Source organism: Fundulus heteroclitus, chromosome 12 (assembly GCF_011125445.2).
Source record: "Fundulus heteroclitus isolate FHET01 chromosome 12, MU-UCD_Fhet_4.1, whole genome shotgun sequence".
NCBI lineage: Eukaryota > Metazoa > Chordata > Actinopteri > Cyprinodontiformes > Fundulidae > Fundulus > Fundulus heteroclitus.
The window spans coordinates 15,977,767-16,004,168 of NC_046372.1; the positions used below are offsets into that span (position 1 = coordinate 15,977,767).

Here is a 26,402-nt window from a genome sequence, read left to right on the forward strand (position 1 = left end):
TTCTGCGTCCTGCTATACAGAAGCGGGAAGAAAGACGACACCCATAGCGGACTACAATGAGAAGAGCAGTCAATGGAGAGAAAGCTCCGGTTAGAAAAGAAATTAATACCCGCAAAATGCGCGCCAGCATTATAATCCATGTTTACTTCCGCAAACACTGAGGACGCTTGCTACGTGTGACGTCATCGCGTCCTCGAGTGCGCATGCGGGACACTTCGGTTGAACGCATTCAGTTCACACAGGAGATCACATACAAGTCGCATATATTTGGAAATGTGAACGACCACGCAAAAAAAATCAGATTTCACAAAAAAATCGGAATTGAGCATTAAGACCTGCAGTGTGAGCTTAGTCTCTGTTAACGGTGGTGGGTCACACCTGAGCAACCTGTAGTCCATCCTTCAGATGGCCGTCGTGTGTCAAGTTTTCATCTGCGGATCACTGTTGGCGCTGAATTTGTATTTAAAATGGGTCGGAATGTGTTATCTTTGTGGGGTTGCTTTTACATTCTTCTGAAAATTGTACTTTTGGAATAGAAAACGAACGATAAAGCAGACAAAGTCCAAATCGAAACCTTGAAAAAAACCTCCAGAAAGCGTGATGGTCTCTTGAATCAAAACCCCTTTAAAAGACTAAAGAAAATATATGTGTGGTTATGAAATGCATTAAACAAGACTTTTGCACAATTTGGAACTAAGAGACCCAATCTCCCCACATGACATCAAATAAACATTCTTCCCATATGAATAGAAACACACATGAACATGCTGATTATTTACAGCTACGTAAACAATGAAATATACTTGCTCACATTTCATCTTTTCTTTTCACGGTGCCCATGCTCGAACTGTCCGTCTCAGGCTACTTGCTGTGATGCAGCCGGCCTGTTGATCGATCGTTGCTCTCTTCACCGCCGAATAACGGGGGACTGAACAACGGCGCAGTCACTGAGCTCGAGTTCGAAACCGGATTGATGTGCGTGCTGCTGCTGACCGCCGCTGGAGCCGAGGCAGCCGGATAGACCTGGACGTCGACGGCGATGGACGTGAGGCCCAGGGTGACGTGGTGCGAGACCAGCAGCGGAGGGCTGCCGTGCGAGATGCTGAGGCTGTGGTGGATGGGCGCGGCACACGACTCCGCGCGCCGCAGGGTCAGAGAGGAGCGGAGAGCCTCCTCGCGTCTGGAGGGTGGGGATCGAGAGGGTGACGGGGAATGAGAGGGGAAGGAGGATGGAGGGGGAAAGGCATCCTGGCATGGGCTGTGGTTCTCCCCAGGGATGCTTGACCAGTCCTCAGTGCACAGCAGCCGGCTGCTGGGATGAGACAAACTGCATCTCTTATCCTCCTCCAGGGACGAGTCAATCTGAAAAAGGAGTACGCTGGATGTTTAGAGATATCTTACACCGCTTACACAATAAGCAAGAGTTAAAGAAGCAGTGGCGGCTGGCCCATAGGGGGCGCTCGGGTGCTGCCCTCCCTAGATGTGGAGGGGAAAAGTCAAAATATATATAGATTTTAAAAGTATTATTAATGTCAGTTTTTACTTAATAGTACGTGGCTACATGTAATAAGAATTATTAAAACACTTCTACTAATTGACTCTACCAATTTACTCTCATTTAACAGTGCATTTCCACCAACAGAACGTATCATTTCTCTTCTTCTACACTTGTGGGGCTGTGACTCAAGGAGCCCCACAAGTGTAGCGAAATAACCAATCGTATACTGTTGCTAGGGAAGATTTATAAATATTTATAATGAATGGCTTTGGGGCTCCTGGAATCGTAGCCCTAGCTGCACAGTGATAGGTGCACTTTATGCGTGACGTCACGAGCTACATCCTCGCTACATGCGGGTAACGGTGGTCGGCAAAACAGTAGTTTTCGCTTACCAGCATGACAAAACGGGTAAATTAGAGCGTACTTTTAGTTTATTTTTGGAATCTAAACAATGCCTATGACTTGTTGTGCTCCCGGTTGCACACAGAGGCATTCCAAATCGTCGGATGTACGTTTCTTTCGTTTACCGAAGGACGAAGAAAGAAAAAAGAAATGGATAATTTCAATGAAAAGGATGCAGGCAGACAATCCCAATGGACTGTGGGAGCCATCATACCACGACATAATTTGCAGTCTACACTTCATCTCTGGTAAATACAACTTAATTTTGCACTAGTCAAGTGTTCTACTTAAATCATTATATAAATAAAAAAATTAGGATATATACTTAGGTCAAGACGTAAATGTTCGTTTCGTAATAATATACGTACATGTACAATGTATGTAAACTCTCTGGCATGAGTCTGTGAAAAGGATTAATAAGACAAAAACACCTAAATAATCCTTTGTGAACAATGTTTTTATTATTAATTAAATGCTTATTGTGGAATCGTAGTAATTTTCCAACTTTTAATTTAAATGCATGTACTGGATTAGGCAGGGAAATCTATTGGCCGGCCCCACCAAATTTTTCTTCGCCAGCCGCCACTGTAAAGAACATCCCAAATAATTAACTGGCCCATCTCCAAACCTCACCTGAACCTAATGCTGATCAGATTTGCAACATTCATTTCATATGTGTGATTTCAGACCTTCGTGTCAACAATGGGCTCAGGATGAGTCTCCACAGTCACAGAGTAGTGGTCCACAGTCGGTTGGGAGACCTCCTGAATCTCCTCAAAATTTGGTTCCATCTGAACGTTGACCAGACTGGGTCTCGGTGGTCGGGCGCGCGTGTCTGACGTGTTGGGGCTCTGCTCAATCACTGTCACACAGTCGTCATCCTCAAAGGCTCTGTACAACACACACAACGGCTGGTATTTACATTCAGCAAGATTGGTTTATCGTTGTGTTCTGTAGCGTTGTAGGCACCTGTTTTCATAAGTGTGTCCTGCAGCTTGACAATCAGCATTTCTTATTGGGACGCCAACATTCCTTTGAGCTGGAAAGGAAAATGCAAAATGGCATCAGGTAAAGAAACCTTTTTCCAAAGTTCAGTTGGAAGATAAGGTAATTTTACCAATTTGGTAAAAAAATAATGGTTGGAGGAAACCAGCAGTGTGATTTTATTGTATCAAATTAAAATGTGTTTACCAGTATGCAGAGTTCCTTAAAGCTGTTATTTGAATAAATAAATAAATAAATAAATAAATAAATAAAAATAATATAAAGCTGTTGTTTAAATAAAAGTGAAGATATATACATTCAGCTGAATAAGTGCTTTTGGCAAGTTTAATTAAGCCTACCTATCGAGTAAAATTTGGTAGATGTACAGTACCCTCTCGCATTGAAAAGGTTTATATACACATACATACATACACACATACATATATATATATATATATATATATATATATATATATATATATATATATATATATATATATATATATATATATATATATAAATATATATATATATATATATATATATATATATATATATATATATATATATATATATATATATAGTTTGCTTGTTTTTTTGTGAAAGTTTACTTCTCTGTGATCAGTAATTTATCTTCTTTAATCGACAACGGCCACAATGCAATTTGTTTTTTGGGGTGTTGTTGGTTTTTTGAATTATGAGAACAAAGTGATAATATTAGGCATACAAGAGTAATGAACATTACAGGAATAAACACAAGGGGAACACTGCGGTCTTACCTAAAAATTACTACTGTATTGTAATTTTATCACTTTATTTCCTAAAAAACAAACAACCCCCCCCCCCCCCCCATCTTCAAAAACAATATTCTCCTAAAAGAAAATGCCTTCTAATAACAAATCTACAGGCTAGTACATATAAATAAAACAGTTTGGTCTCTTGTCTCACACTGATCTTTTGATATCAATTATTTTAATGTGTAGTACAAATAAAGAAACAGGTCTTGTAGTTTCACCAGTCCTGGAGAAAGATCTTCATTTTTAGTTTGGATACTCAGAATTTTAAGTAGGTCCTGACCTGGTCGAACTGGAGGGGCAGGTTCGTTCTTCTGGACCACCGAGTAGAAGGTGACAGTCATGAAGATAAAAGCCAGGGAAATGCCCACTCCAACCACAACAGGGATGTCATGCTTCTCCAGCACAGGCAGCCATGACGGTGACTGTTGTGTCCCCCTGGCAGAGAATAAACATTGGATTTCTCAAACAGCAATTAGCTACAATTTAAACAACCCCGGCACTTATTAATCCTATGCTTACCGGTAGTCAAGCTTTCTTGTAATTTTAGAAAAACTTCTTGGATTAATAGCACTCTAGCCATTCTCTAAATCTTTCAAAGACTTTCTTTAAGCTTTGGCTGCTTTTACGTTTAAATTTCCCATTTAGATTTTGTCTTTTCTTTATTCCTGTTCATGACACCATAAATTGAAGTGTATTCACTGCAAAAAGGGAACTAAAAGAAAGTAAAATGTGCTTGAAATGAGTGTATATGTCCTTAATTTAGGGAAGTTTAAATAATCTGCCAATGGAATAAGATTTTTGCATTCAAAAATCATCTTATTTGAAGTACAGTATCTCTAATTATCTCGTTTTAGGGGCCAAAATACTCATTCCATTGTTAGATAAGCTTACTTAATTGCTCAAATCAAGGACAAATAAATCCTTTTAAGAAAATTTCTTTCGTGAAAAACGAAGTGAAAAGCTGGTCAGTTACTTAAATAAACATTTGTTAAAAGGTAGCTGAGCTGAAACCCCTTAAGAAAAGCTGGAGAACTATAGATCAAGATCATTAGTTTAATGGAAACGTCGGTTCTTTGGAAGTAAAAATTACTGTTTTTTTTTTTCACTTACATGGGATCATTGCTGGTCATTGGGGACTGGGAGGTGTTCCTCTTTTTCCAGTTGGTGAGCTCTGTGCGGTTGGCTGGCTGTTGTCTCTGCGTAGCGTTTATCTCGTTCACCCAGTAGACGTGACTGATGCTTTCAGGGTCTGATACCGGGTGGTGCTGTTCAGATGATCCAGGGCTTAGCGACGTTGCCAGGGGTTGACCGTCAAACGGGAACGGCCGAGGCTCGGTGACTGAAGGCGGCTCAGTTTGCGTGAAGGGGATCTCAAGATGAAACTTCGGGAGAAAACTCTTCGGCGTGACGGGTCGGTCAGGACCAACGGGAGATGTTTGCTGGAGAGATGGTGAATACTGCAAAATAGTTTGCTTGGTTGGAGAAATTTGTGACAATGCCTCTTTTTTGGAGAGGATATGTCTTTGGTGGAAAGAATGGGTTTTTAAATCATACGATTCAGCTTCTGAAGTAACGGTCTGTGTTGGCGCTGGTGTTCCCAAAGCCATCCAGTCGCCGAGCATTTTAGTTATTTGATTCCCTGGAGACTCATTGTTTACTTTCGACTGCTGAATTTGTGATGCTGTCTGTCTCTGAGCGGGCCGATAACGAAGGGTCAGACCAAAAACCTCGCTGGTAGCTACTGCTGTTACTGGTGGATGACTAGTCAAAATGAAATGTGGACCTTTTGTCGGTGGGAGTTGGGGGCTGAGATCCCCTGACAGGAAGTTTGGATGTGGAGGAGGCGGTAATATGGGGGGCTGCATTTGTGCAACAAACACCTGGGTCGGACGGATTGCTTCCTTCAAAATCTGACCAGGCCCTGATGGCGTCTTTCGCTCTGTCATGAGTTTTCTTGAAAAAACTGGTGATACGGTCGTGCTGTTGCAGCTGAAACCTGGAGATTTCCAGAAAAAAAAAAAAGATGGTTATTGTTCCTCCCCTGTTGACGTGGAGATGTAATTATTCAAGGAGGAAATATGATTCAATGAACTTGATTATTATTCAATCACCAGTTGTTGGTTTTTTAATCTAAAAAAAAGTTAGCACCACATTGTCAAAGGATCTTAAGTTGAATCAGCGGCCATTACTATATATGGTAGAAACCTTTTATTATTGGGCTTAGTGTCCCACTCCGAAGGGGGAAACAGTTTTTGATCGCTGGAGCAACAATGTGTTGCAAATAAGCGTGGATGCTTTCTATGTTGGAGAGATGTTCGAGTTTCGATGGACATTTGACAAGATTGAAAGAGAATAAATGGACCGAGTGTTCAACTGCCAATGGCGACTCAGACTTTAATTAACCAGGCAAGGTAACAACCATCACCTTTATTCTATTACCTCGGTGACGCACCTCTGTGGCTTAAAGCGTTGGCTAAGCCTCAACATATACGGGTTAGTTTTTATACACACGGTCTGCCTTAAAATAAATAATAATTACTGAGGCATACAGCATATTGAAAGAGTATGAGGTTATGGCATGTAAACCAAAACTTGTATGAATGTCAGAACCTGATTGTTACTAACATTAAGCAGCAAAGCTTGTTTTTAGTTTTATTCTCTTAGTTATTTTTTTTTATTCCCTTTATTAAATTGTTAAGGGTACCATGAGACTGGAGTCTTTTCTATCTGCTGTATTTTAATTCTTTGTCCTAAAAGTAAAGCTGTTCTAAGGAAACCAGATTTCCTCCTACTGAGGCTCTTTCATGAGGCAATAGGAAGGTTTTTTTTTTTTACTCCCTGCGCAGTTTAAGGTAAGCACCTTTATTCCTCTGATCGATTTGGAAACACCAGTTATTCCCATAAGAATATCTTTGAACACTGGAAGGAAAGCTACGTAGCAAAAACAAAATATGTATATATAAAAATCTATGAACTTCTTCCAAATTGACTGATTGATTTATAATTTGTGACATTTCCAATTTTTCTGCCTTCAGTTTAATCCCTGCTGCTGTGCAGCGAAGTTACTAAAGTCCTGTGCTATCCTCATCCTGTGTCTTGTAGCGTCCAGGGTTACGTATTGATTTTAGATTTTGTTTCATGTCCTGAGTTTTGGACTTATGTTTGTTTTAAGGTTTTTTTTAAAACGCTATACAAGGCTTTTGTATAAGGTATACGCCGCCTTGGGTGAGAAGCGACGCATACCATGTGCAGGTCACCGGTCCATCAAAGGGCAAAGAGACACACTGGAGACACCAAATTAACCTAATAGTTATGTTTTTGAACTGCAGGAGGAAGCCAGAGTACCCAGAGAGAACCCACGCATTCACAGGGAGAACATTTGAACCCTTTTACGGGACCTGTAACCGTCTAAATAGACACATTTCCCTGCTCAGAATCGAGCAAAAATGACTTTACCTGGTCCTACCTTAATGCACAATTTGTATTTGTATATAAGCCACCCTGAATATACATAGTCATCTCAAATCTCTGCTTTATTTCCTTTGTATTTTTATTTTTTACTTTTATTTAACTTTTTCTTTGATACACTGTATATATGTGTGGACCCACTGTCTATACCTTTTGCACCTTTTCCTCCTTTTGGCACCTTCTTTTGATCACTAAGCCGATGTGTGACAAGTAAATTTCTCCAATGTGAGATCAATAAAGCTTACCTTATCTTATCTTAAAGTTATTGTTGCCTACAAAGCTGGTGCACAGAGCTGTGAGAGTTTAACATTTTCTGTAAGTACATACATGTTGCTTTCTTCTTCTGCGCCAGCACATGCGGATGATGAGGCGGTTTAAGGTTCTGCTCAGCTGAAGATCTCCTCGTCTGGGAAACAAGATGATCTTCGCTTATATTTGTGCTCTTAAAACAATGAAATACAAACAACAGATGTCATAAGAGCAAGTTCATTTGAAGCTGAAACACCTTTAACCACAAATGTGTTATGTGCATATGGAAGGCCACAAAATATGTATATATATGAAAAAAAAGCTGCATGTTCTGATGATGAAGGAGGGAATGTCGCCACTTCATGAAAAGAAACAGCACCCGGACTGAGCAGACCAGACAAGCAGCTTGCACAATGGGTTTTCACAAAAGCCTGAAGAAAGATTTCACCACATCTTTACTCACAGCAGACAGATTCAGCCTTGTCTGCTCCCCTCTATCATCCGGACGATCTTCAGCTTAGCAACAGAAACGGCATGAAGGGGAATCAGAAAACAGAAACTCACGCAGGTTGGGTTGAAAAGCTTCCTTTTCTAAAAACTAGCTGATGGTGTGAGTCATTTTGCTTTCCTGCTGGAACGTCAGAATTACAATAAATCCCATTTTAACACAGTACATTGATGCAGTAACTCTGAAGTGAAACGCTCTCTCCATCTCATCAAACGGGTTTTCTATGGGATTTAGGTCTCAGTACAAAGATGGCCATGGAAGAAAGTCGATTCTGTGTCTGGTTAACCATTTCTGTGTTGATTTGACCATTGTTTCAATGTTGTGATGTCCAAACGCTCTTACTCAGTGTTGGGGAAAAACTACATTTTTGGAGGGATTGCTTTTCTGGCACTTTTAGTCATATATTTAACAGTAAACGTTTAGTGAGATGCATAGCCTTAGTTAACATACCTGTGATGGTGAGGATCGTCCGTCTCTGATGCCGTCCGGCTCTGTTCTCAGCAGTACAGGTATACTCTCCTGCGTCCGAGTACTGCACTCTGGAAATGCGCAGTGCTCCATCTTCTATACAAGTTGTGAACCAAACAGAGCTGGCATTGTGATGACATCTACGCTGAATGTGAAGATTTTCCTGTGCACGTTCAAATCTCACCATCAACATGTACGGTTCCGGTGCGGCCGATGGGAGACTGTGTTCCTGCTCTGGCCCAGCTGTATGTGATGGGTGGAATCCCAACTGCTCGGCAGGGCAGGACCACTGACGCTCCAAGGTTGCTGCTCGTCCTGCTCATATAGGTCACAATAATGGGACTCACTGGGGGGGTAGGCAATGAAAAGGACAAATGAACAAGAGATTACTTTATGTACAAAGGGAAGCATGTATGTATTATTATGTATTTAATGTATTACGGCATCATCATAAACATGGACTTGTCATTACAAATACAGAAGATAATTCTAAGTGCTACCGGCAACTCTCAGCAGGGCTGTGCTGTGGCTTTTTCCCAGGACGTTGGAGGCCTCACACACGTAGACCGCCTCATCATAGGTCCTGGCTGACTGGATGTGGAGAGTAGCATTTCTCTGTCTGAATAACAGGGATACAGTGTGTTAAATAAACATGCAAAATCAGATGTATTTACTTTTAACTTTGCTTTTGATGAGCCTGACTTTCGTCTTGTGTTTTAAATGGGTCAGTGAAATTTTACTTTGGACTTTTTTACCAACTTCCTGTCTAACCCTTATGGACAAAAACATGGCGTTCAGGATGCCACGTTTTTAGCCAATAGATCTTTTTAGGAATCACCTTCTTAGTGCCAAAACACTTTTTTCCTCATGTCAGACTGGGTTATATTTCATGTTTTAGTTTCATATAAAGGAATGAGAGCATTTTTCCTCCAAAGATTTGTTTCCACTCCATTAGCCTCTTCCGGCTAATTCTTGGTTATGTCTGCAATGTCACAATGTGGAGACGTTTGTGTCCTGAAAAGCTGCCACAGAAAACCCCAGTTTGGACTGACTTTATAAATTGTATAAATTATAAAGGAATCATTGTTTTTTTTTTCTCTTGCTAAAAAATCCAAGCTTTTTATTTTTCCTTGTCACTTATCGCACTTAGAAAGCTGTCGACTGGGGAGAAGTTTTGGAGATTTTTTTAAACCTGAATGAGGTATGAGGTTAAGGTGAGCGTTAAGTGGCTTAGTGAGTAAGAAACATTTTTAACTATTTTGTACTAGTTACAAACAAGGGATACAATAAGAGATTAGAGATTTCTAAAGAGCAATTATTTGGGGGGGCAAAAGTACAGTGAAATATAATGTAAAATGTACATAAGGAACCTTATCATTACTGGATACAGCATACATTAACCTGGCTAAATTGCCGTGGCCAAATTGTATCTAATAATCACATTAACAGTAATATTATTAATCACAATTCACCACTCAAAAAAACTGTACGTCACCAGACGTTAACTATCGCCATCTGAATCAGAACAACCACATTTCTGATCAGATAATTCAGCTATAGTTTAAGATTTGTTTGCTTTTTCTGTTTTACGCTCTCTTTCTCTGTCTGCTGTCACTCACTCTGCTTTTTCTCCTCTCTGTCTCAGAGGAGATCCGCTGCACGTCATGCTCGCCCCTTCTGTCAGCATTTTTAAACGGCAGCCTGTCGAGATTCAACCGAATTTCTGATTCCAGATATTCACTTTGTTGAGAAGTGGAAGTAAATTATCAGTGTGACATGCCTTTTGTTTTAGGAAGCTACTTGTAGGAGGTCAGTTAGTTGCACTTAATAGACAAAGTTCCTCCGTACTCCTGTGTGTGTCTGGTGCCACAGACCAAACTATTGTAAATGTACTGAACTAATTTAGCTTTTCCAGTCATACTGACAACTCACCGCACACTAGAGCCACATTCACCCAATCACACTCGCACACACACACACACACACACACACACACATATGTATATATATATATATATATAGATATATATAATATATATATATATATATATATATATATATATATATATTATATATGTATATATGTATATATATGTATATGTATATATATGTCTATATATATATGTATGTATGTATGTATATATATATATATATATATATATATATATATACATACATATATATATATATATATACATACATATACATATATATATATACATACACACCAATACGCAGCTCGGTAGCCAACTTGGGGTTAAGTGTCCTGCCCAGGAGCACGTCAGCACATGACAAGGGGAAATTGGAATCGAACACACAACCTTCCGATGACTACTCATCCCATCAAGCCACAGTCGCCCATTGTACCAATAATGGGGGGAGGCGAGATCCTTTTTTTCACAACCCCCTATTGATTTGTTGATGGTACAAATCTATGTTTTTCCCATTCCTGACCCCGCTTACACCCCCCCCCCCCCCCCAACCCCCCTCGATTTCCACCTATGGACACAAAGTGGGTAAAAAAACGGCCAAGGTCTAAATGTTAAAAAGTATAAAAGAGCTTTAAAGCTTGGATAAACAAGGAGATCAGGCTCTTTGTGAGTGTGTAATTAAAATAAATAGGCATTCCCTCATGACTATTTTGATAGTTTTACAGGTTAAAATGTTCTTGAACTATTTCATACAACGCACCGACACGTCAGCTTACCCCAGTGCAACCTTGCCTCCGGTTTGCTTCGAGTGGCCTCTCTTCACCCAGCTGATGGAGGGCAAAGGATGACCGGACACCTCACACTCCAGCACAGCTCGGCCTCCCACAGGAACCGTCAACACTGCCGGCCACAACCTCACCAGAGGAGGGGCTGTGGGGAGAGACGGAGAGAAAATAAAACTTTCATAAACCAAACTATTGTTTTACACCAGCATGGGGCAGCAGAAGCCGATTTGTGTCAAAAGCACACCGAGCACAGTTAGAGTGGCTTTTCTAGAGGTGAGGAATCTTTGGAGATGAGCGTTCGAAGCCCTGCAGAAGTAGCTGCCCCCATCGTGCTCCTGGATGCTGGAGAAAAGACATATTAAAATCACCTGTTATGCACAGTAATTTTAGTTCTCTTTCATTTATCCAATCATATGAGGAGAAGAGAGACCGGTGGAAGAAGAGGTCCCCGCTGGACAGCACCGTCATGTTGATGGTTGGGGAGAGAAGCCGGTTGTTTTTGAACCAGGAAACCGCAGCTTCTGGTCGACTGTAGGGAGGTCTGCAGCCGAGCGTGACGTTTTCTCCCCTCCTAACAGTCAGGCTTTTGGGCTGCTGCATAAAGCTCCAATGCATCTCTGGAAACACACAGTCGGACGCTCAAACATGTGACAGCATTTGCTTTTTGAATCGTTTCGGCACATTTCCAGGCACATAGAAGCTCAATGAAGACACGGGTCATGGTAGAGAGCAGGAAATACCGGCCAGAAGCAGGAAAGCAGCCTGCGACCTGATCGTCTCCTCCTGGTTTGATGCTTCACAGTAAAACGAGCCTTCGTCCTCCTTTGTCACATTTCTGATGAAACAGAAAGGAAACATTTGCTTTGACCCAAGTTCAAAGCATCAAATTGTGAAAATCAGCGCTCATAATATAAGATTCAGTAATATTGCTGTAATTGTCGCTGTGGGTTATTGTGTCGTTGCTACAAGAAAGCTGCCAACGGACAAAAAAACTAACTCTGAAGCTGAAATAAAATTAGTTATGATATTCATCTAAAGGCTGTGGGTTTGTAAATTGTAGCATTTTTGATGAAATACAATTTAACCGTTCATCAGGGTAAATGCGTAGATTTGGTCAGCTGCTTCTTAAAAACGGTTTACACACTAAAATCTCAAGCATTAATATCCTGCCCTATATTTTTCTGTTATTTTAATACATAAAGAAACATTACAATGTGTGAACATATATTGCTTTGGCACACGTTTACCATAAACTGATATATAAACAAATACATGTATCTTTTATTGCAATGATAGAATCTCACACAAAGAGATTTAGAGGAAAAACATTCAATTTAAATACATTTATCCATCTAGCGGAAAAATCCAAGTTTAACAAGATTTTTTGATGCTTTTTTTTATGATTTTCTTTCTAGTGTTATCAGTGAACAAACAGCATTATATATATATATATATATATATTTTTTTTTTTTTTTTTTTTTTTTTTTTTTTTTTGTGTCACATGTGAACCTTTAGGAACAGACTTTTTGGGGGAGTATTAAAGAGGTAAAATTAATAATTTGGGGGAAAAAACTCCTAGATCAATACAGTAAAAAAACAAACAAACACAAAAGTGATAATGTTATGAGAAAAACGTCATATTATGAGAATTAAGAGGGAACATTTCCAGAATAGTCACAGTTTGCAGAAATATTTCACTCCTGGAGTAATAGGGCCAGGTTAGATTATTTTAAATATTTTTATTCTTTAGGAGAATAAATTCAGGAGAATGAAGCTAAAGGGATACGAAAATAAACTTGTAATATTACAAAAACAAAAATACTACGAATACAAAGTATATTCAGAGACTAAAATCCCTCTGATGCTGTTTAAGTGACTGAGTATCAGCAGATTTGCCACATTTAACATGGCGGACGCTCTGACGCATCGCAGCATAGGCAGAACCCGCCCAATGACGCGTCTATGTATATAATGTCTATGGGTCCAACAACAACAACGGTCCTCCATGAATGTTTTTTTTTGGGTTGGGTTACAAAAAAGGATTTGTAGCTTGAAACATGTTCTGCGACGTTAAGGCCTGTCAGGACAGAAGAAGATGAATACCCCTGTGGCTCTGTGGAGTGTCTGACCTTAGTATGAGCAGCTGTCCATTGTTCAGGAGGCTGAATGAGCCCGAGGAGCTCGACAGGAGGTGGCCGTCTTTGAACCAGTGCACCATGGGAACAGGGAAGCCACGGACTGTGCATTGCATGGCGACCTCAGTTCCCATAGTGACCGTGATGTTGTCAGGGCCCTGGATGATCTTCAGACTCTGAGGAACCCCTACCGGACAGACGGTCTTTATCATAAATCCCCTCGTTTTTTTGCCTCGTAGCTGACGTAAATGTGTATAACAGAGGTTGTTCTCACCTTCCACAGTTAGTTTAGCTGGTTTGCTCTTCTTGCTGATGTTCAGCAAAGAGTTGTGTGCGACACAAATGTATATCCCATCATCCTCCAGTGTTACGTTGAAAAGGTGCAGCGTGCCTGAGGTTTTCTTCTGTTGACCGCCTCCATATTCCCCCTTAACAGGAAACAATGCAATCATAAATCTTGGCAAATTCATCTTTGAAATTATGCTTTTCTTAATGTGCCGTGTTCTCTGCTTCTTTTTTCAAGCTACCAAAACCTTCCATTTTAGGCTTTCTCCATATATAAGCCATTCAAAAGAAGCTGTAGGCTACGTCTTATAAGACATTTAAGACCTATTGAAAAAGAATCAGGGAAAACACACACAACCAAGCAGCTCTGTCTGTCGCTGACTTGTTTTTTTTTATAATAAAGAGTGATCCAGCACAGAATATGCATGTGAAGATACATGAGTGAAAAATCCTCAGGAAAACATAGAGCAGAAGAAGAACCTCCAGATGCAACAATAAAAGAACAGAACAAGTTAAAGCCAGTTAGAAAAGTTAGGTTCTGCAAGAAAAAAATGTGTTTCATGTATTTCTGAGAGATTAGGATTTTAAAACAAATTTAAAGATAATCCCCTGTTGACATCTGCCTCACCTGAAACTGTCTGCCTCTTGTGACCGTCTGTCCATCTTTGAGCCATGTGATGTTTGCAGCAGGAGAACTGTCTCCAGACACGCACTGCAAGAAAACCGCCTCTCCTTCTTTGACTTTCTGGTCCTGGGGACTGAAGAAAAAATCTACCAAACCTGAAAGTTAGCGCAGAGATATTTTAGAGATGCACTTTAGGTATGTTAAATCTCATTATTATGCTTCTACTGTGAAAAATTCTGAACATGGTCATCTCTAAATTGTGTGATTGCTACACAATTTAGCTGAAACAGAGATGAGACGTTTAACTGAAATTGAGTGCAGCACTTTGTTTCAGCTGCAGCTTTTTTAAAGCGCTTTATACGTAGAGTTGGTATGGTATGGTGAGAAATTGCAGCTGGTGAAAAGGATAAAAAATTAAGAAGATTTTGAAAGTGACTATTTGTGATAAACTCAGAGATAAAGCACCTAATTTCAGGCCAATACCTGAGGTAGAAAGCAAATAAAACTTAACAACAAAGGTCTATAAATTGAATGTTCCGTCGAAGTAACAGAACAAAGAACTTTATCGCTGTGTGAAATGCAAAAGCAAGGTGTAAACCAAACAAACAAAAATGCAAGAAGAAGCATTGGGCAGAAGACGAGCTAATGCTAACAATAAAACAAGAAATACACATTGATGGGTGGTTCAACTAAAGAGTTGACCATTTTTAATTAACAATGCATTTTCAGCTCTGTGTTGTGTTGGGTTATTACTGATGCTTTCTGCAACAACTAAAAGTTGTCTTTACAAATAAATGTACTTTGTTTTTCTAGAAATGTCAATAGTATATGACGCAACAGCGTCTTTTGCATAGTTCAATATTTAGGATGAATTTTATATCTTACTACATGCATTACATCATGGCTGCTGAAGAATTATTCAAACAGCTTTATGCTGCATATAAATATATATAAATACAACTAAAAGAAACAGAATTTAAAGTTAAAAGTGTTTTTGTTTTATGAAAAACTTCAAACTTTAAAGTTAAGAGCAGCCTTGATGTAATAAAGTTCCAAAACTTTATTATTGAAATATTTTAAAGGAAAAAAAAAAAAAAAACATATTTCAGTTAAACTTGTTAAGCAACAACCGCCTTCAGCGCTCCTCTGACCCAGAACCCAGGCTGGGATTGATGTAAAATAAAATAAAAAACAATCCCGTGCTTTCCTGCAGATTATTATTAAAGTCATACGGCCAATAATGTGAAAGCTAAACCAACAAGACTCACCCAGAGGAGAGCCGACTGCCGAGCCAAACAGAATGAGCGAGCAGAGCAGGGAAGTCATCTGTGGGAGGGAAGAGATGGAGACCCAGACCTGCATCCTACTGCAGAGCTCCATCAGAAGAAGGAAGAGAGCAACGTGCAGCTTCATCCATGATGTCCGCCTAGAATGTACACATAAAAGTGCATCTCCTTACATATGACCACTGGTGATGCTGCATGATGCTTCTCGTTATTCTGACAACTTACAGTCTAAAAAAAGATTCAACGCATGTCTGTAAAACATGCAGGTTCGATACTGCCGCCAGTAACTACACCATACGTGTCGATTTATCTCTTTAAATAAGCGAGACGGCTCTGAAACAGAGGTCTGGTTTTGATCCGCTACATGCTGAAAATGTATTCAGCAGATGGATTTAACATAATTCATTCCCCGCCTCTTGTTCTCTGGAGCCCTCCCTTGTCGCTTTGCTTCGTTCCTATTTTGGTTGTGAGTCTGTGTGGCACCACGGCGAGCTCAGCTTTGTCCTCTTTAGTCCCTTGAATGGGCACAGCCACTTTATAGAGCTCACACGGTGGCTCTCCACTCAATGAAAGTGACATGAAAAGAGGCTGCGCAGCTTTGTACTGTGAAGATCAGTTATTGGCCCCTGTGAGGACAGATACCCGTCTGATCGTGCATGCTTTCATGATCCTCAGTTCGGTCATCGAAGGGTCTGATCCCTCATTGTAGTCTGAAAGTGATACGAAATTGCGGTTTTGCGCTGATGAAGTCGCACAGAAAAAACTTGCAGATATTTGAGGCTCATTTATGGAGAACAAGGCACCGGGCGAGGAGGGGCAAATAAATTGCTCAACGTCAGTTTTGCAACAGTTGATCAGAGTAAGAACTAAATATTAGAGACTTAGACTTAGACAACTTTATTTGTCATTTTGTATGCACAGAGTGCGTACAGAACGAAATTTAGTTTGCATACAGCTTGAAAATTACAGTGAATTGCAGCAGATTACAGGGTAAAGTAAATTACAGGACACAATTACAGGATAAAGTGCAGCAGTGATTTAAAAGTACAACAATTGAAATGTAAACAGTGCAGAAGAAAGAGACAGTGTGCGATCACAGTGTACAGGTGAGTATTTCCTTAAAACCCTTTATATATGCAGAAATGATTTGTGCAAGAATGCATTATAGGGATGCAATGATGCAAAGGCTCATTTATGGAGAAAAAGGCACTTGTGCGTTGCATTATTTTTTTTTTCACATTCTGCTGAATTAGATCAACAAACTTTGGTTTATTGGAATGAAAGTTGGTGTTATAGACCAGTCCAAAGTAGTCCATAATGGTGAAGTGGAAGAACACGAGACATGGTTACCAAGCTGTTTACAAATTAAAAATAGAAACTACCTTTAAGAGCTACCTTTCGCTGCAATTGTAGCTGCAAGTTTATTAGTAAATGTCGTTACAGACTTTGCAAGTCTGCAGGCTGCAGTTATTCTTGCAAAATAGTCTTTTTGTAATATTCTGGTTTCTGTTCGGGTTTTATTTTTGAGTCATTTTACTCTGCTGCTTTAGGTTCTCTGGTTGCTTTGAGTCTTGTCTTGTCTAGGTTCTTGTTTACTGCTAGTTTATCCTGTTTTGTCATCAGTTTTAGTCTTAGCTTTATTTTCTGTTTTAGGTTTGTACTTCAGGGTTGTTTTGTTCTTTATTAGATCGTGTGTGTGTAGTTTGTTTCTGTCCACTTGTCTTGTCAGCTATTTATATTTGTCTGATCTGTTCTTGTTTTGAGCCTCAGCACTGATGTCTGGTCTAATTACTTATTCTGCACACCTGCCTAACTCCACCCCTGCTGCAATCACTTCTCACCGGTTTCACCTGCTTCCACCTCCATATAAACTGTTGAGACCAGACATCAGTGCCAGGTCGTCTGTTTGAGTATGGGTGAGTCTCCTGCTGCAAGTTTCTGTTCATTGGTTTAATTTTGGATTTTTGACCCCTTGTCCCCAGAGATCTGAGCCACCCTGGTTCTGTCTGTTCCTGCCTTGTCTGCCCAACTGGACTGTTTGTTTCTCTGCCCTTTTTGGATTTTGTTAATAAATATTATTTTACTGAACCTCTGCTGGTCTAGTTGAATTCTGGGTCCTCTGCTCTGATTCGTGACACTTTTATATTGCGATTTCTCCCAGTAATGTCCAGTTTTTAGCTGGATGCAACTACCAGACAGCTTTGAGCAGCTTCCCTGTGTCTACAGTACACTCTGTTCTACAGTAGTTGTGGTGTTTATAAACTAATGTGCAGCTCATTTTCCTCCTGTGTTTTCCATGTTGGCCAAAGATTTTACTTTTGGTCTCATCTAACCAGAGCATTTCCACATATATTAGCTAAGTTTTACAATCTGACCCTGCTTTAAACTTCTCCACCATCTATCCCTGACACGTCTGCTGTGTTCCTTGGTCTTAATGATGCTGTTTGTTCACTAACGCCCCTCTAGCAAACCTTACAGAGGAGCCGTGTCTGTATTCAGATAGACAGGAGAGTTCTAGGCAAGCAGGTACAGGGGTCAAACACAAATGTTCTCCACACTTTAAACTGTAAATGGTCTGAACTTATACAGCGTTTTTTTTTTTCAGTCATACTGACCCCCCAAAGCGCTGTACACTAGAGTCACATTCACCCAATCGCTCTCACTAAAACTAACACATTCATACGGCAATACGCAGCTCAGGGGTACATCGACATGTGACACAATCGAACCCACAACCTTCCGATTGCAAAACGACTACTCAACCCATCAAGCCACAGGTCACACATCTTTATACAGGTCTATTGCACGATAATCTAATAAATTAAAGTATGGGGACTAGATCATTACAAAATCTGAAAAGGTTTAAAGGGTGTGAATATCTTTGCAAAGAACTGCAAGTTTTTTATTATTTTTTTACTAAACTGTTTGATTCACAGGTTAATCAGCAAATTAATGAAAAGAACATTTTCATCATTGAGATTAAGACCTGACAAAGTGTATCATCCAGTTTGGTCAAATTAAAATAATTTAAGATTGTGTAACATACACATAATGCAGACTGTGCATTTATATTAGGGGCATCAGCTAATATCTGCTTTTCAGTACAACAACGCTTTGATCCACAGCAGATTATGAGGCTCCTCTTCCCAACACATGACAAAGCAAATCATTTTAATTTTAGACTGTGGATTTTTTTTAAATCAGCGTTGATCTCCCCTGCTGTTTAAATACAGCTGTATTTTGTTTGTTCTCACACAAAATCAGGAAATGTTGGAATTCCCCCACCACTGAGCTATATAATAGCTCAGTGTCCCCCACACAACACTCCGGACTAGCCTCGTGAGACCATCCTGATCTCGCGAGCTTTCAAGGTTTCACTCGCAGATCAGTCTGGCTACTCTCCGTTAAAGAAAATTTGGAGCCGTTCACCAAACGAACGTCCAATCAGCGTTGGCTTTGAGGCGGGTTGAGGTGTGACGCAAGGGGAAGCGCGTCAGTTCAGTCTAAACAACATGGCGGTTTCAGCCGATGAAACTAGCGTTAGCGTGGCTATTGAGCAAGTTTTATCGGAATTACAGAGTATTTCTTCACTGAAAGAAGAGCAAAACACTGCTCTGGAGGCTTTTCTCAGAGGAAAAGATGTCTTTGCTCTTCTCCCGACTGGTTTCGGGAAGAGCTTGTGGTTGTGTTTTCGTCGTCGCTGTTAGTACGTCATATGCTTCGTTGATCTGATTGGTTCATTTGGCCCGTCTATCACCAACATAGGCCAATCAGCTAACCAGTATTTTCGCCCCTTCCCAAAATTACTTCAATGGAAGGTTTCCAGATGGATATGCGGAGCAAATCCATCTGGCGGAGTCAGGTAACCTCCGGATAGCATCAGCATGATAAACTGTTCAGCTCGAATTTCTTCAAACCATTTCTACCCCAAACTGATTTTTTTTTCAGACAAAATCATGTAAAAGAAAACATTACTGTTGCAGCATTAATATTATTCGTCATGGCTAAGCTAAATTGCTCGGTGGGTTTCCTGTAGAGCCAGTGGTTGCTTGTATTGACACAATGATAACAGCCTGCCGATGTTTTTATTTGTTTGACTACCAAGGCACACAGCTGATCATTTACACTGTTTAGCATGTCATTAAAGAGGTTTCCATCCTGGCACCATCTTTGCATCCTCTTTCCTTGGCCATTGTGTTCACCTTGTAAAGGCATTCACACCCCCTGATCTTTTTTTCCCAACACAATTTCTAGTATTTCAACAACAAGGAAAGACCAACACAAAATATTTAATGTGTAAAACTTATTTGTACTTGTCTCTTTAACGCTGATATTCATAAGTGAAATGCCTTCGTTAATTTCGCGTTAATTCATTAGACTATTAACGGCGATATTTATTTTATCGCGCATTAACGCATGTTGCTCACATGCTTTCAGTCAGTGTCAGTCAGCAGGCGCGCTGACTGCAGCGCGCTGTCACGGAAGCACTCTCCCGCTCCCCCTCCCCTCTCGTACATGGCTCAGCGGCGCCAGCCAATCAGCACGCAGGCTCAGCCTGGCCCGCCCACTCAGCTCTCACACAAACTTAACAAATAAACAGCTGAGAGAGACCGCAGCAGCGGAAAAACACTAACAGGGGAAGTAGCACCGTTTGGCTTTATTTTAATACCGTAAATGAAATCAAGCTGTATGTTTTGTAAAAAGCCGGTTCATTTTAGTGGAAACACAACAAATTTATCTAAGCACGTGAAAAAACATGAAAACGTCGAGCCCCAGAAACGGCGAGAGGAGACGAAACTTCTCTCACTGCCCCGACAGACCCACAGACGTCTCTGACTGAGGCGTTTCAGTCCTCCAGGGAACATCCAGGTAGATCAGTGGATGGATGGATGGATGGATGGATGGATGAATGTTACTGGAGCCCACACATAACATGTAATTAAGACCTTGAAAGAACCCAGTACATATATTAAAAAGTGTTATTTAAGATAAGATAACATTAGCTAATCCTTTTTTATCCCACGACGGGGAAATTTATAGGATTAAAGCAACAGGCAGGTGCACACAACACAGACAAAATTACATAAGGATTGAAATATATAAGAGGTGGATTAGCGAAAAAACACTGAACATAACATTATTATTATTATTATTATATTATTATTATTATTATTATTATTATTATTTAATTGTAATAATAAAATAAAAACCACAAAACCCAAAAGGTCAACAGTTTCATGATACATCAAGCTTAGGGACTGGCTAATATACAGCAGGTCAAAAAAGGCCATATTTTGGCTGCAGTGCTTGCTGTTCTCTTATGAAGAAAAGATCAACTAGTGCACTAAATTCAATAGATGGTTGAAAATATCCAGTATAAAATAAGTGCTACAAATGTTACAACACTTTTGTTCATATGGCAGCAGAACATTAAAATAAAAGTGCTCTTTACACTACTTTTGAATTCATTCTTGGAGTTTGTAAATACAATGCGATTAATCGCGATTAATCGCGATTAATCAGGGCGATTAATCGCGATTAAATATTTTAATCGTTGCCCAGCCCTATTATATATATATATATATATATATATATAGATATATATATATATATATAGAGATATATACACACATATATATATAGAGAGATAGAGAGAGAGAGAGAGAGATAGAGAAAGAGAGATAGAGATATATATATAGTATACATATATATATACACCACATATATATAGATATCTTACATACATACCTAATATATAGAATATATTATATCTCTACTATATTCTATCAAATACTCCTATATCTCTATTCTACTCTCTATCCTATCTCTCATATATCTTCTCTCTTCTCTCTTATCTATATTTATTCTTTTTTTTCTCGTTTGATGCTCCTTTGCGCTTTACTCTTTACTTGTGTATCTTTTTAATTATTTTTTTGAATATTTAAGAAGAGCTCGCAGGGGTTGATTGTAAAACAACCATTTATTTGAAACTTCATATAATCTCAAGCATAAATTGAACCGATTATTTATCTGCAGCCATTGCCTTGTTTTTATTTATTTATTTATTTCATAAAGTTTGTGTTCAGGATGCACATTTAAATAATTTTATACCACCAACATGTATTCAGCAGAGATCTCCTTAGAGTCAAATTTGCTGGACAACTAAAAGACAGGACGCTCCAATAATTTAGATTTTTTTTTTTTTTATCATTCTCTGTGTTGCTGAATTTTCTGTGAGAATATATCTACTTACGTGTTTCTAGTTTCCATTCTGCCTGTAACGGTTGTAGGTGTGAACCCGAAATTCAGCCGAACACAGAATCACGTTTAAAAGCTTTATTGGAAATGTTCAATTCAGAGACAGACCAAGGAGTTGCTGACAGATGCAGGTGGAACACACAAGAACTGAAAACAACGCGGCGACAGAGCACAAGTGAGGCGATGCGACGATCTGGCAGTGAGTGGGGGAGCGAGGCACGTATATGAAGGCTGGGGAACAGGTGAGCAGAGTAGGAACTGCTTAGTGGCAGCAGGTGGAACTGGTCTGGGCCGATGACTGAGCGTCTTTGATAGCGGGAGGCTGAAACTTCAAGTCCAAAAAAAACAAAAACCTAAATGACGGCACTGATTTGATCTTCATTAGTCTCCTGGTTCTCCTCTCCTGATGCATCTGCTGCTGAGCTCCCAAAAATAATGGATAACCAGAAGCTACACACGTGTTCTGCGTGTCCTCTACGCCCTTCCAAAAACACCATCACATGATCACATGAACATGCACGATGCAACAATCGATGAGCAGAACGATGCCAAAAAGAAACAAAACTGTGATTCCACTCTATAGCAGCGAATGAAGAAGCAGAAAACATTGAGCAGAAAACTGGACCTGCTGTTATTTAATGACAATTTAAAATCTGAGCATTATAAATGCTTATAACAAATAAATTACATTTGATAAGATTTGAAAAGCTAATGAAATATTTTAGATGTTTACCTCCATTTAAGCAAGCAAACCTAAAAATTGATCCCTGAGGTTCGACTGCTTTTAACCTTAAAGCAGCTTTTACTTAGTTAACAAAATAAGAACTGCCTCATCCTTGCATGGAGGAAAAACATTAGATAGGCACTAATTATTGTCTATAAATCGAAAAGGAGATTAAAGTGATCTTAATTAATCAGTCAATAATCAATGGTTGTAATGTGTCCACAAAAATGTAGGTTAATGGGGGTTAATGTAGCATCAGCACTCATTCCATTCCTGAAGGGAATGTGGAACAGCTTCCAGAGGTGAGATCATTTGAATTCAACATGAACTCAGCTTCAGAAGAGACAAACCTGGTTAGAGAACTGCTTTCGTACTGAAAATCTTGGCCCCTTTTGATTCAAATTTCCATTTGAATCATTTTCATTTGTATAATTCTGCCATCGTTTCTATTGTGCTTTTGCTTTTTAGAGATGCACTGGGAATGTTTTGCAAGATCTGCTGACATCTAAAGATGATGTAAATTTGCACACTTCCAGAAAATGATGAAATGTTGAAAAAGATCAAATTCTAGCCTTGCGTATATAAACGTTTTGATGCTATATTATAGCAGAGGAACACAAGCAGAGCTGTCAATTCCCCGTCTTGTCTTTCACTCACATAGGCATGGCAGCAAACAGCACGCTACTACGGCCAGATGAAGTCTTTGCAAATGTAAATTGGCGGTCTGTTCAGCATAATCAAATGGAAATGAAAGGACAACTGTGCCGAATTACAATCTATTTCAATGAAGACGGACAGACAGGGTTGATGAAATGTTGCATTATGAGCACGAATGCACAATGTTAAAAGTTTGCTGTTTATTGTAAAGTTGTAAATCAAACTTGGATAAAAAAAACAACATAAATTTTCAACAACCTCCTTGCGTCTGTGTAGAGGCTGTCGATGATTGTCCGCTGAACAATTGTCAAGTCAGCAGTCCTCTTCGTGATAGCGTAGGATATAAAATGACAAATATAGACATATTTTATCAGTGTTATCCAAAATAAAAAAGAAACTGGATCTTGTTTTGTTTTTTGTTAGTTTTGAGGGGTGTAATGAATTTGTTATTGTAAGTTTCATTTTTGCAAAACTGCCATTTAAAAAAAAAGAAAATAAACATCACATGGTAATCAACCAAAGAAACCCCTCGTGTTTGGTGTCTGCCATTGCTTTTTAGTCTTATTAATGATGATACACAATCCTGCAGACATGAAGAAAGAACCCCACATTATTTTCTTACACAACACTCAAATTAGGTCTCGCAGATTTAAATAAATTCTAATTTCTATTGATAACAGTAAGTTTGCGGTTATTATAGCTCATGCAAATTGAATAAAATGCAATACAGGAATTATCTGGGATTTTTATATTAAGATGAATATCTGTCAATTAAAACCAGAACTGTGCAGCAAGAACGGAGACAACCGATGTGAGGAGGAGGAGGCCTGGAGAGATGAAGATGGGATGTGCAGTGTCATGGAGTTTAGTTAAACACAGAGCCTGCTCCAGCATTTGATGAGTCTCTGCATTGATGCCTGGAAGAAACAAGGTTTTAATGGCAGGCTGACATCTCAGTGAAGTAAAAATCGGTTTCAGAAAGACTCGTTTTCAGGGCTTACCATGTTGGGACCACTCCCTCCAGGCGTGCACATATTCAGGATCATATTCCCCCCGGGGAGCTATTTCAGAGCGACAAAACAAGCTCTGCTGAGAAGCTTTCTTCATTCAAATTTGTGCTGCTCGCTCGGCGACAACTCCATTCTTACCTTTGGAGTGCTCCGTTAGAAGGTGCTTCAGCTCTCTGAGGGCACGGGTGAGGTTCTCCAAGCGGTGCTGCAAGCGAAGGTTCTCTTCTTTGAGAGTATGGATTGTGTCCTGCAGCTCATACGCTGAGCCGCACCGCGAAAGCAGAAAGGTCCACCACACCACTGTGGCGACTTGTAGGATGGATAGCATCTTTTGGATCGCTTAATAGCTAAATGTTTGTCGGGTGGCTGGCCAGTGAGCTAATGGTGTAATCCTGCCGGTTCCATCTGCAGCTTCTTGTGCTTTAGAGTCATGTGGAAGTGTTTCAGATATTCAAGAGCTGGCCATCTTTTTTTTTTTGTCTCTGAGTCAGAATCGATTCACTGATGGCTTAATGATCCTGGCCCTCCAACCCACTTTACATGATCAATTGTTCCGTTTTGGTTCTCAAAGCCACCATTAGTGAGACAAAAATCCCAACGCATCAGTGTTTAATGGGTCTGCATTTTCACGTGAACTTAAAGCATGATGAAGTCATAAACCTATGACCAAGACATGTCATTTAAATCCCATATTAAACAGGTTTCCAGAGTTTCCTTTTTTCACCTCAGGAATATCGCCAAAATTAGAAACATTCTGTCCAGGAGTGATGCTGAAAAACTAGTCCATGCATTTGTTACTTCAAGGCTGGACTATTGTAATTCTTTACTATCAGGAAGTCCACAAAATGCAGCTCAGTCTTCAGCTGATCCAAAATGCTGCAGCAAGAGTTCTGATGAAAATCAACAAGAGGGATCATATTTCTCCAATTTTAGCTTCCCTTCATTGGCTTCCTGTTAAATCAAGAATAGAATTTAAAATTCTCCTTCTAACGTATAAAGCCCTTAATAATCAAGCTCCATCATATATCAGAGCTCTGATTACCCCGTATGTTCCTAACAGAGCACTTCGCTCTCAGACCGCAGGTCTGCTGGTGGTTCCTAGAGTCTCTAAAAGTAGAATGGGAGGCAGATCCTTTAGCTATCAGGCTCCTCTCCTGTGGAACCAACTCCCAGTTTTGGTCCGTGAGGCAGACACCCTGTCTACTTTTAAGACTAATCTTAAAACTTTCCTTTTTGACAAAGCTTATAGTTAGAGTGGCTCATACCCTGAGCTATCTCTATAGTTGTGCTGTGATAGGCCTAGGCTGCTGGAGGACATCAGGGTCTAATTTTCTCACTCTACTGATTTCTACTGTTCTTCAGTTTTGCATTGTATTGCATTGAAATGACTATCGTCATTTCAGCTTTTAACTTTTTGCTCTCTCTCTTTTTCTTCATAGTAGGTACACCTGGTCTGGCGTTCTGTTAACTGTGACATCATCCAGAGAAGACGGCTCACCCGCTACTACCATCTAATGTAAAACAGATTACTGGATCAATGTGTGCTTCTGTGCTTTTTGTTTCTCTTGTTGTGTCTCTGTTCTGTCTTCTGTAACCCCAGTCGGTCGAGGCAGATGACTGTTCATACTGAGCCCGGTTCTGCCGGAGGTTTTCCTTCCCGTTAATGGGGAGTTTTTCTTCCCACTGTCGCTTCATGCTTGCTCAGTATGAGGGATTGCAGCAAAGCCATGTACAATGCAGACGACTCTCCCTGTGGCTCTACGGTTCCCCAGGAGTGAATGCTGCTTGTCGGGACTTTGATGCAATCAACTGGTTTCCTTATATAGGACATTTTTGACCAATCTGTATAATCTGACCCAATCTGTATAATATGATTGAACTTGATTTTGTAAAGTGCCTTGAGATGACATGTTTCATGATTTGGCGCTATATAAATAAAAATGAATTGAAATGATCCTAGACTATACAACTTAGAGACACACACATACATGAATAAATACATACATAAATAAATTGAAAGAAATGTTAATACTGGATTTTTTACGGTAAGAAGGGGGTAAATATCTAAGTCAAGAGGAGATGATTACGGTCACGGTGCATCAACATTAAAATTTGAAGACAACACAGACTTAGATTTTAACGTCTTTCAACTGCACAATCACAACGTACATTTGAGCAAACCTTTGTCAAAAAAGTCCCAAGTAAAAACATAAGACAAAAGAGAAAAATAATAAATATAGAATTGTATTTGTCAGGAGGCAGAGAGAAGGTCCTCCGACCAAGGTGACAGAGTTGCTCGTCAACACCAGGACACAAACTAACGTATCAATGC

The 26,402-nt window shown here is 39.7% G+C and overlaps 2 protein-coding genes across 2 annotated transcripts; both read right to left on the minus strand.

The window, feature by feature from the left end:
• Positions 1-429: 429 nt before the first annotated feature.
• On the minus strand, positions 430-5,303 carry LOC105937246. The gene is made up of 5 exons (XM_021324527.2): positions 4,792-5,303; positions 3,962-4,116; positions 2,870-2,939; positions 2,590-2,791; positions 430-1,362 (listed from the first exon to the last, which is right to left on the minus strand). Exons 1-5 carry the CDS (start codon positions 5,301-5,303, stop codon positions 862-864), a joined length of 1,440 nt encoding a protein of 479 aa, XP_021180202.2. The 3' UTR covers positions 430-861.
• Positions 5,265-24,505, minus strand: LOC118556111 (protein sax-3-like). The gene is made up of 16 exons (XM_036144063.1): positions 24,209-24,505; positions 24,062-24,121; positions 23,319-23,977; positions 15,404-15,561; positions 14,139-14,290; positions 13,500-13,653; positions 13,220-13,412; positions 11,831-11,925; positions 11,521-11,707; positions 11,335-11,432; positions 11,082-11,235; positions 8,875-8,993; positions 8,559-8,720; positions 8,357-8,470; positions 7,477-7,555; positions 5,265-5,677 (listed from the first exon to the last, which is right to left on the minus strand). The coding sequence occupies exons 4-15, from the start codon at positions 15,546-15,548 to the stop codon at positions 7,536-7,538; spliced, it is 1,593 nt and encodes a 530-aa protein (XP_035999956.1). The 5' UTR covers positions 15,549-15,561; positions 23,319-23,977; positions 24,062-24,121; positions 24,209-24,505; the 3' UTR covers positions 5,265-5,677; positions 7,477-7,535.
• Between the last annotated feature and the right edge of the window lie 1,897 nt (positions 24,506-26,402).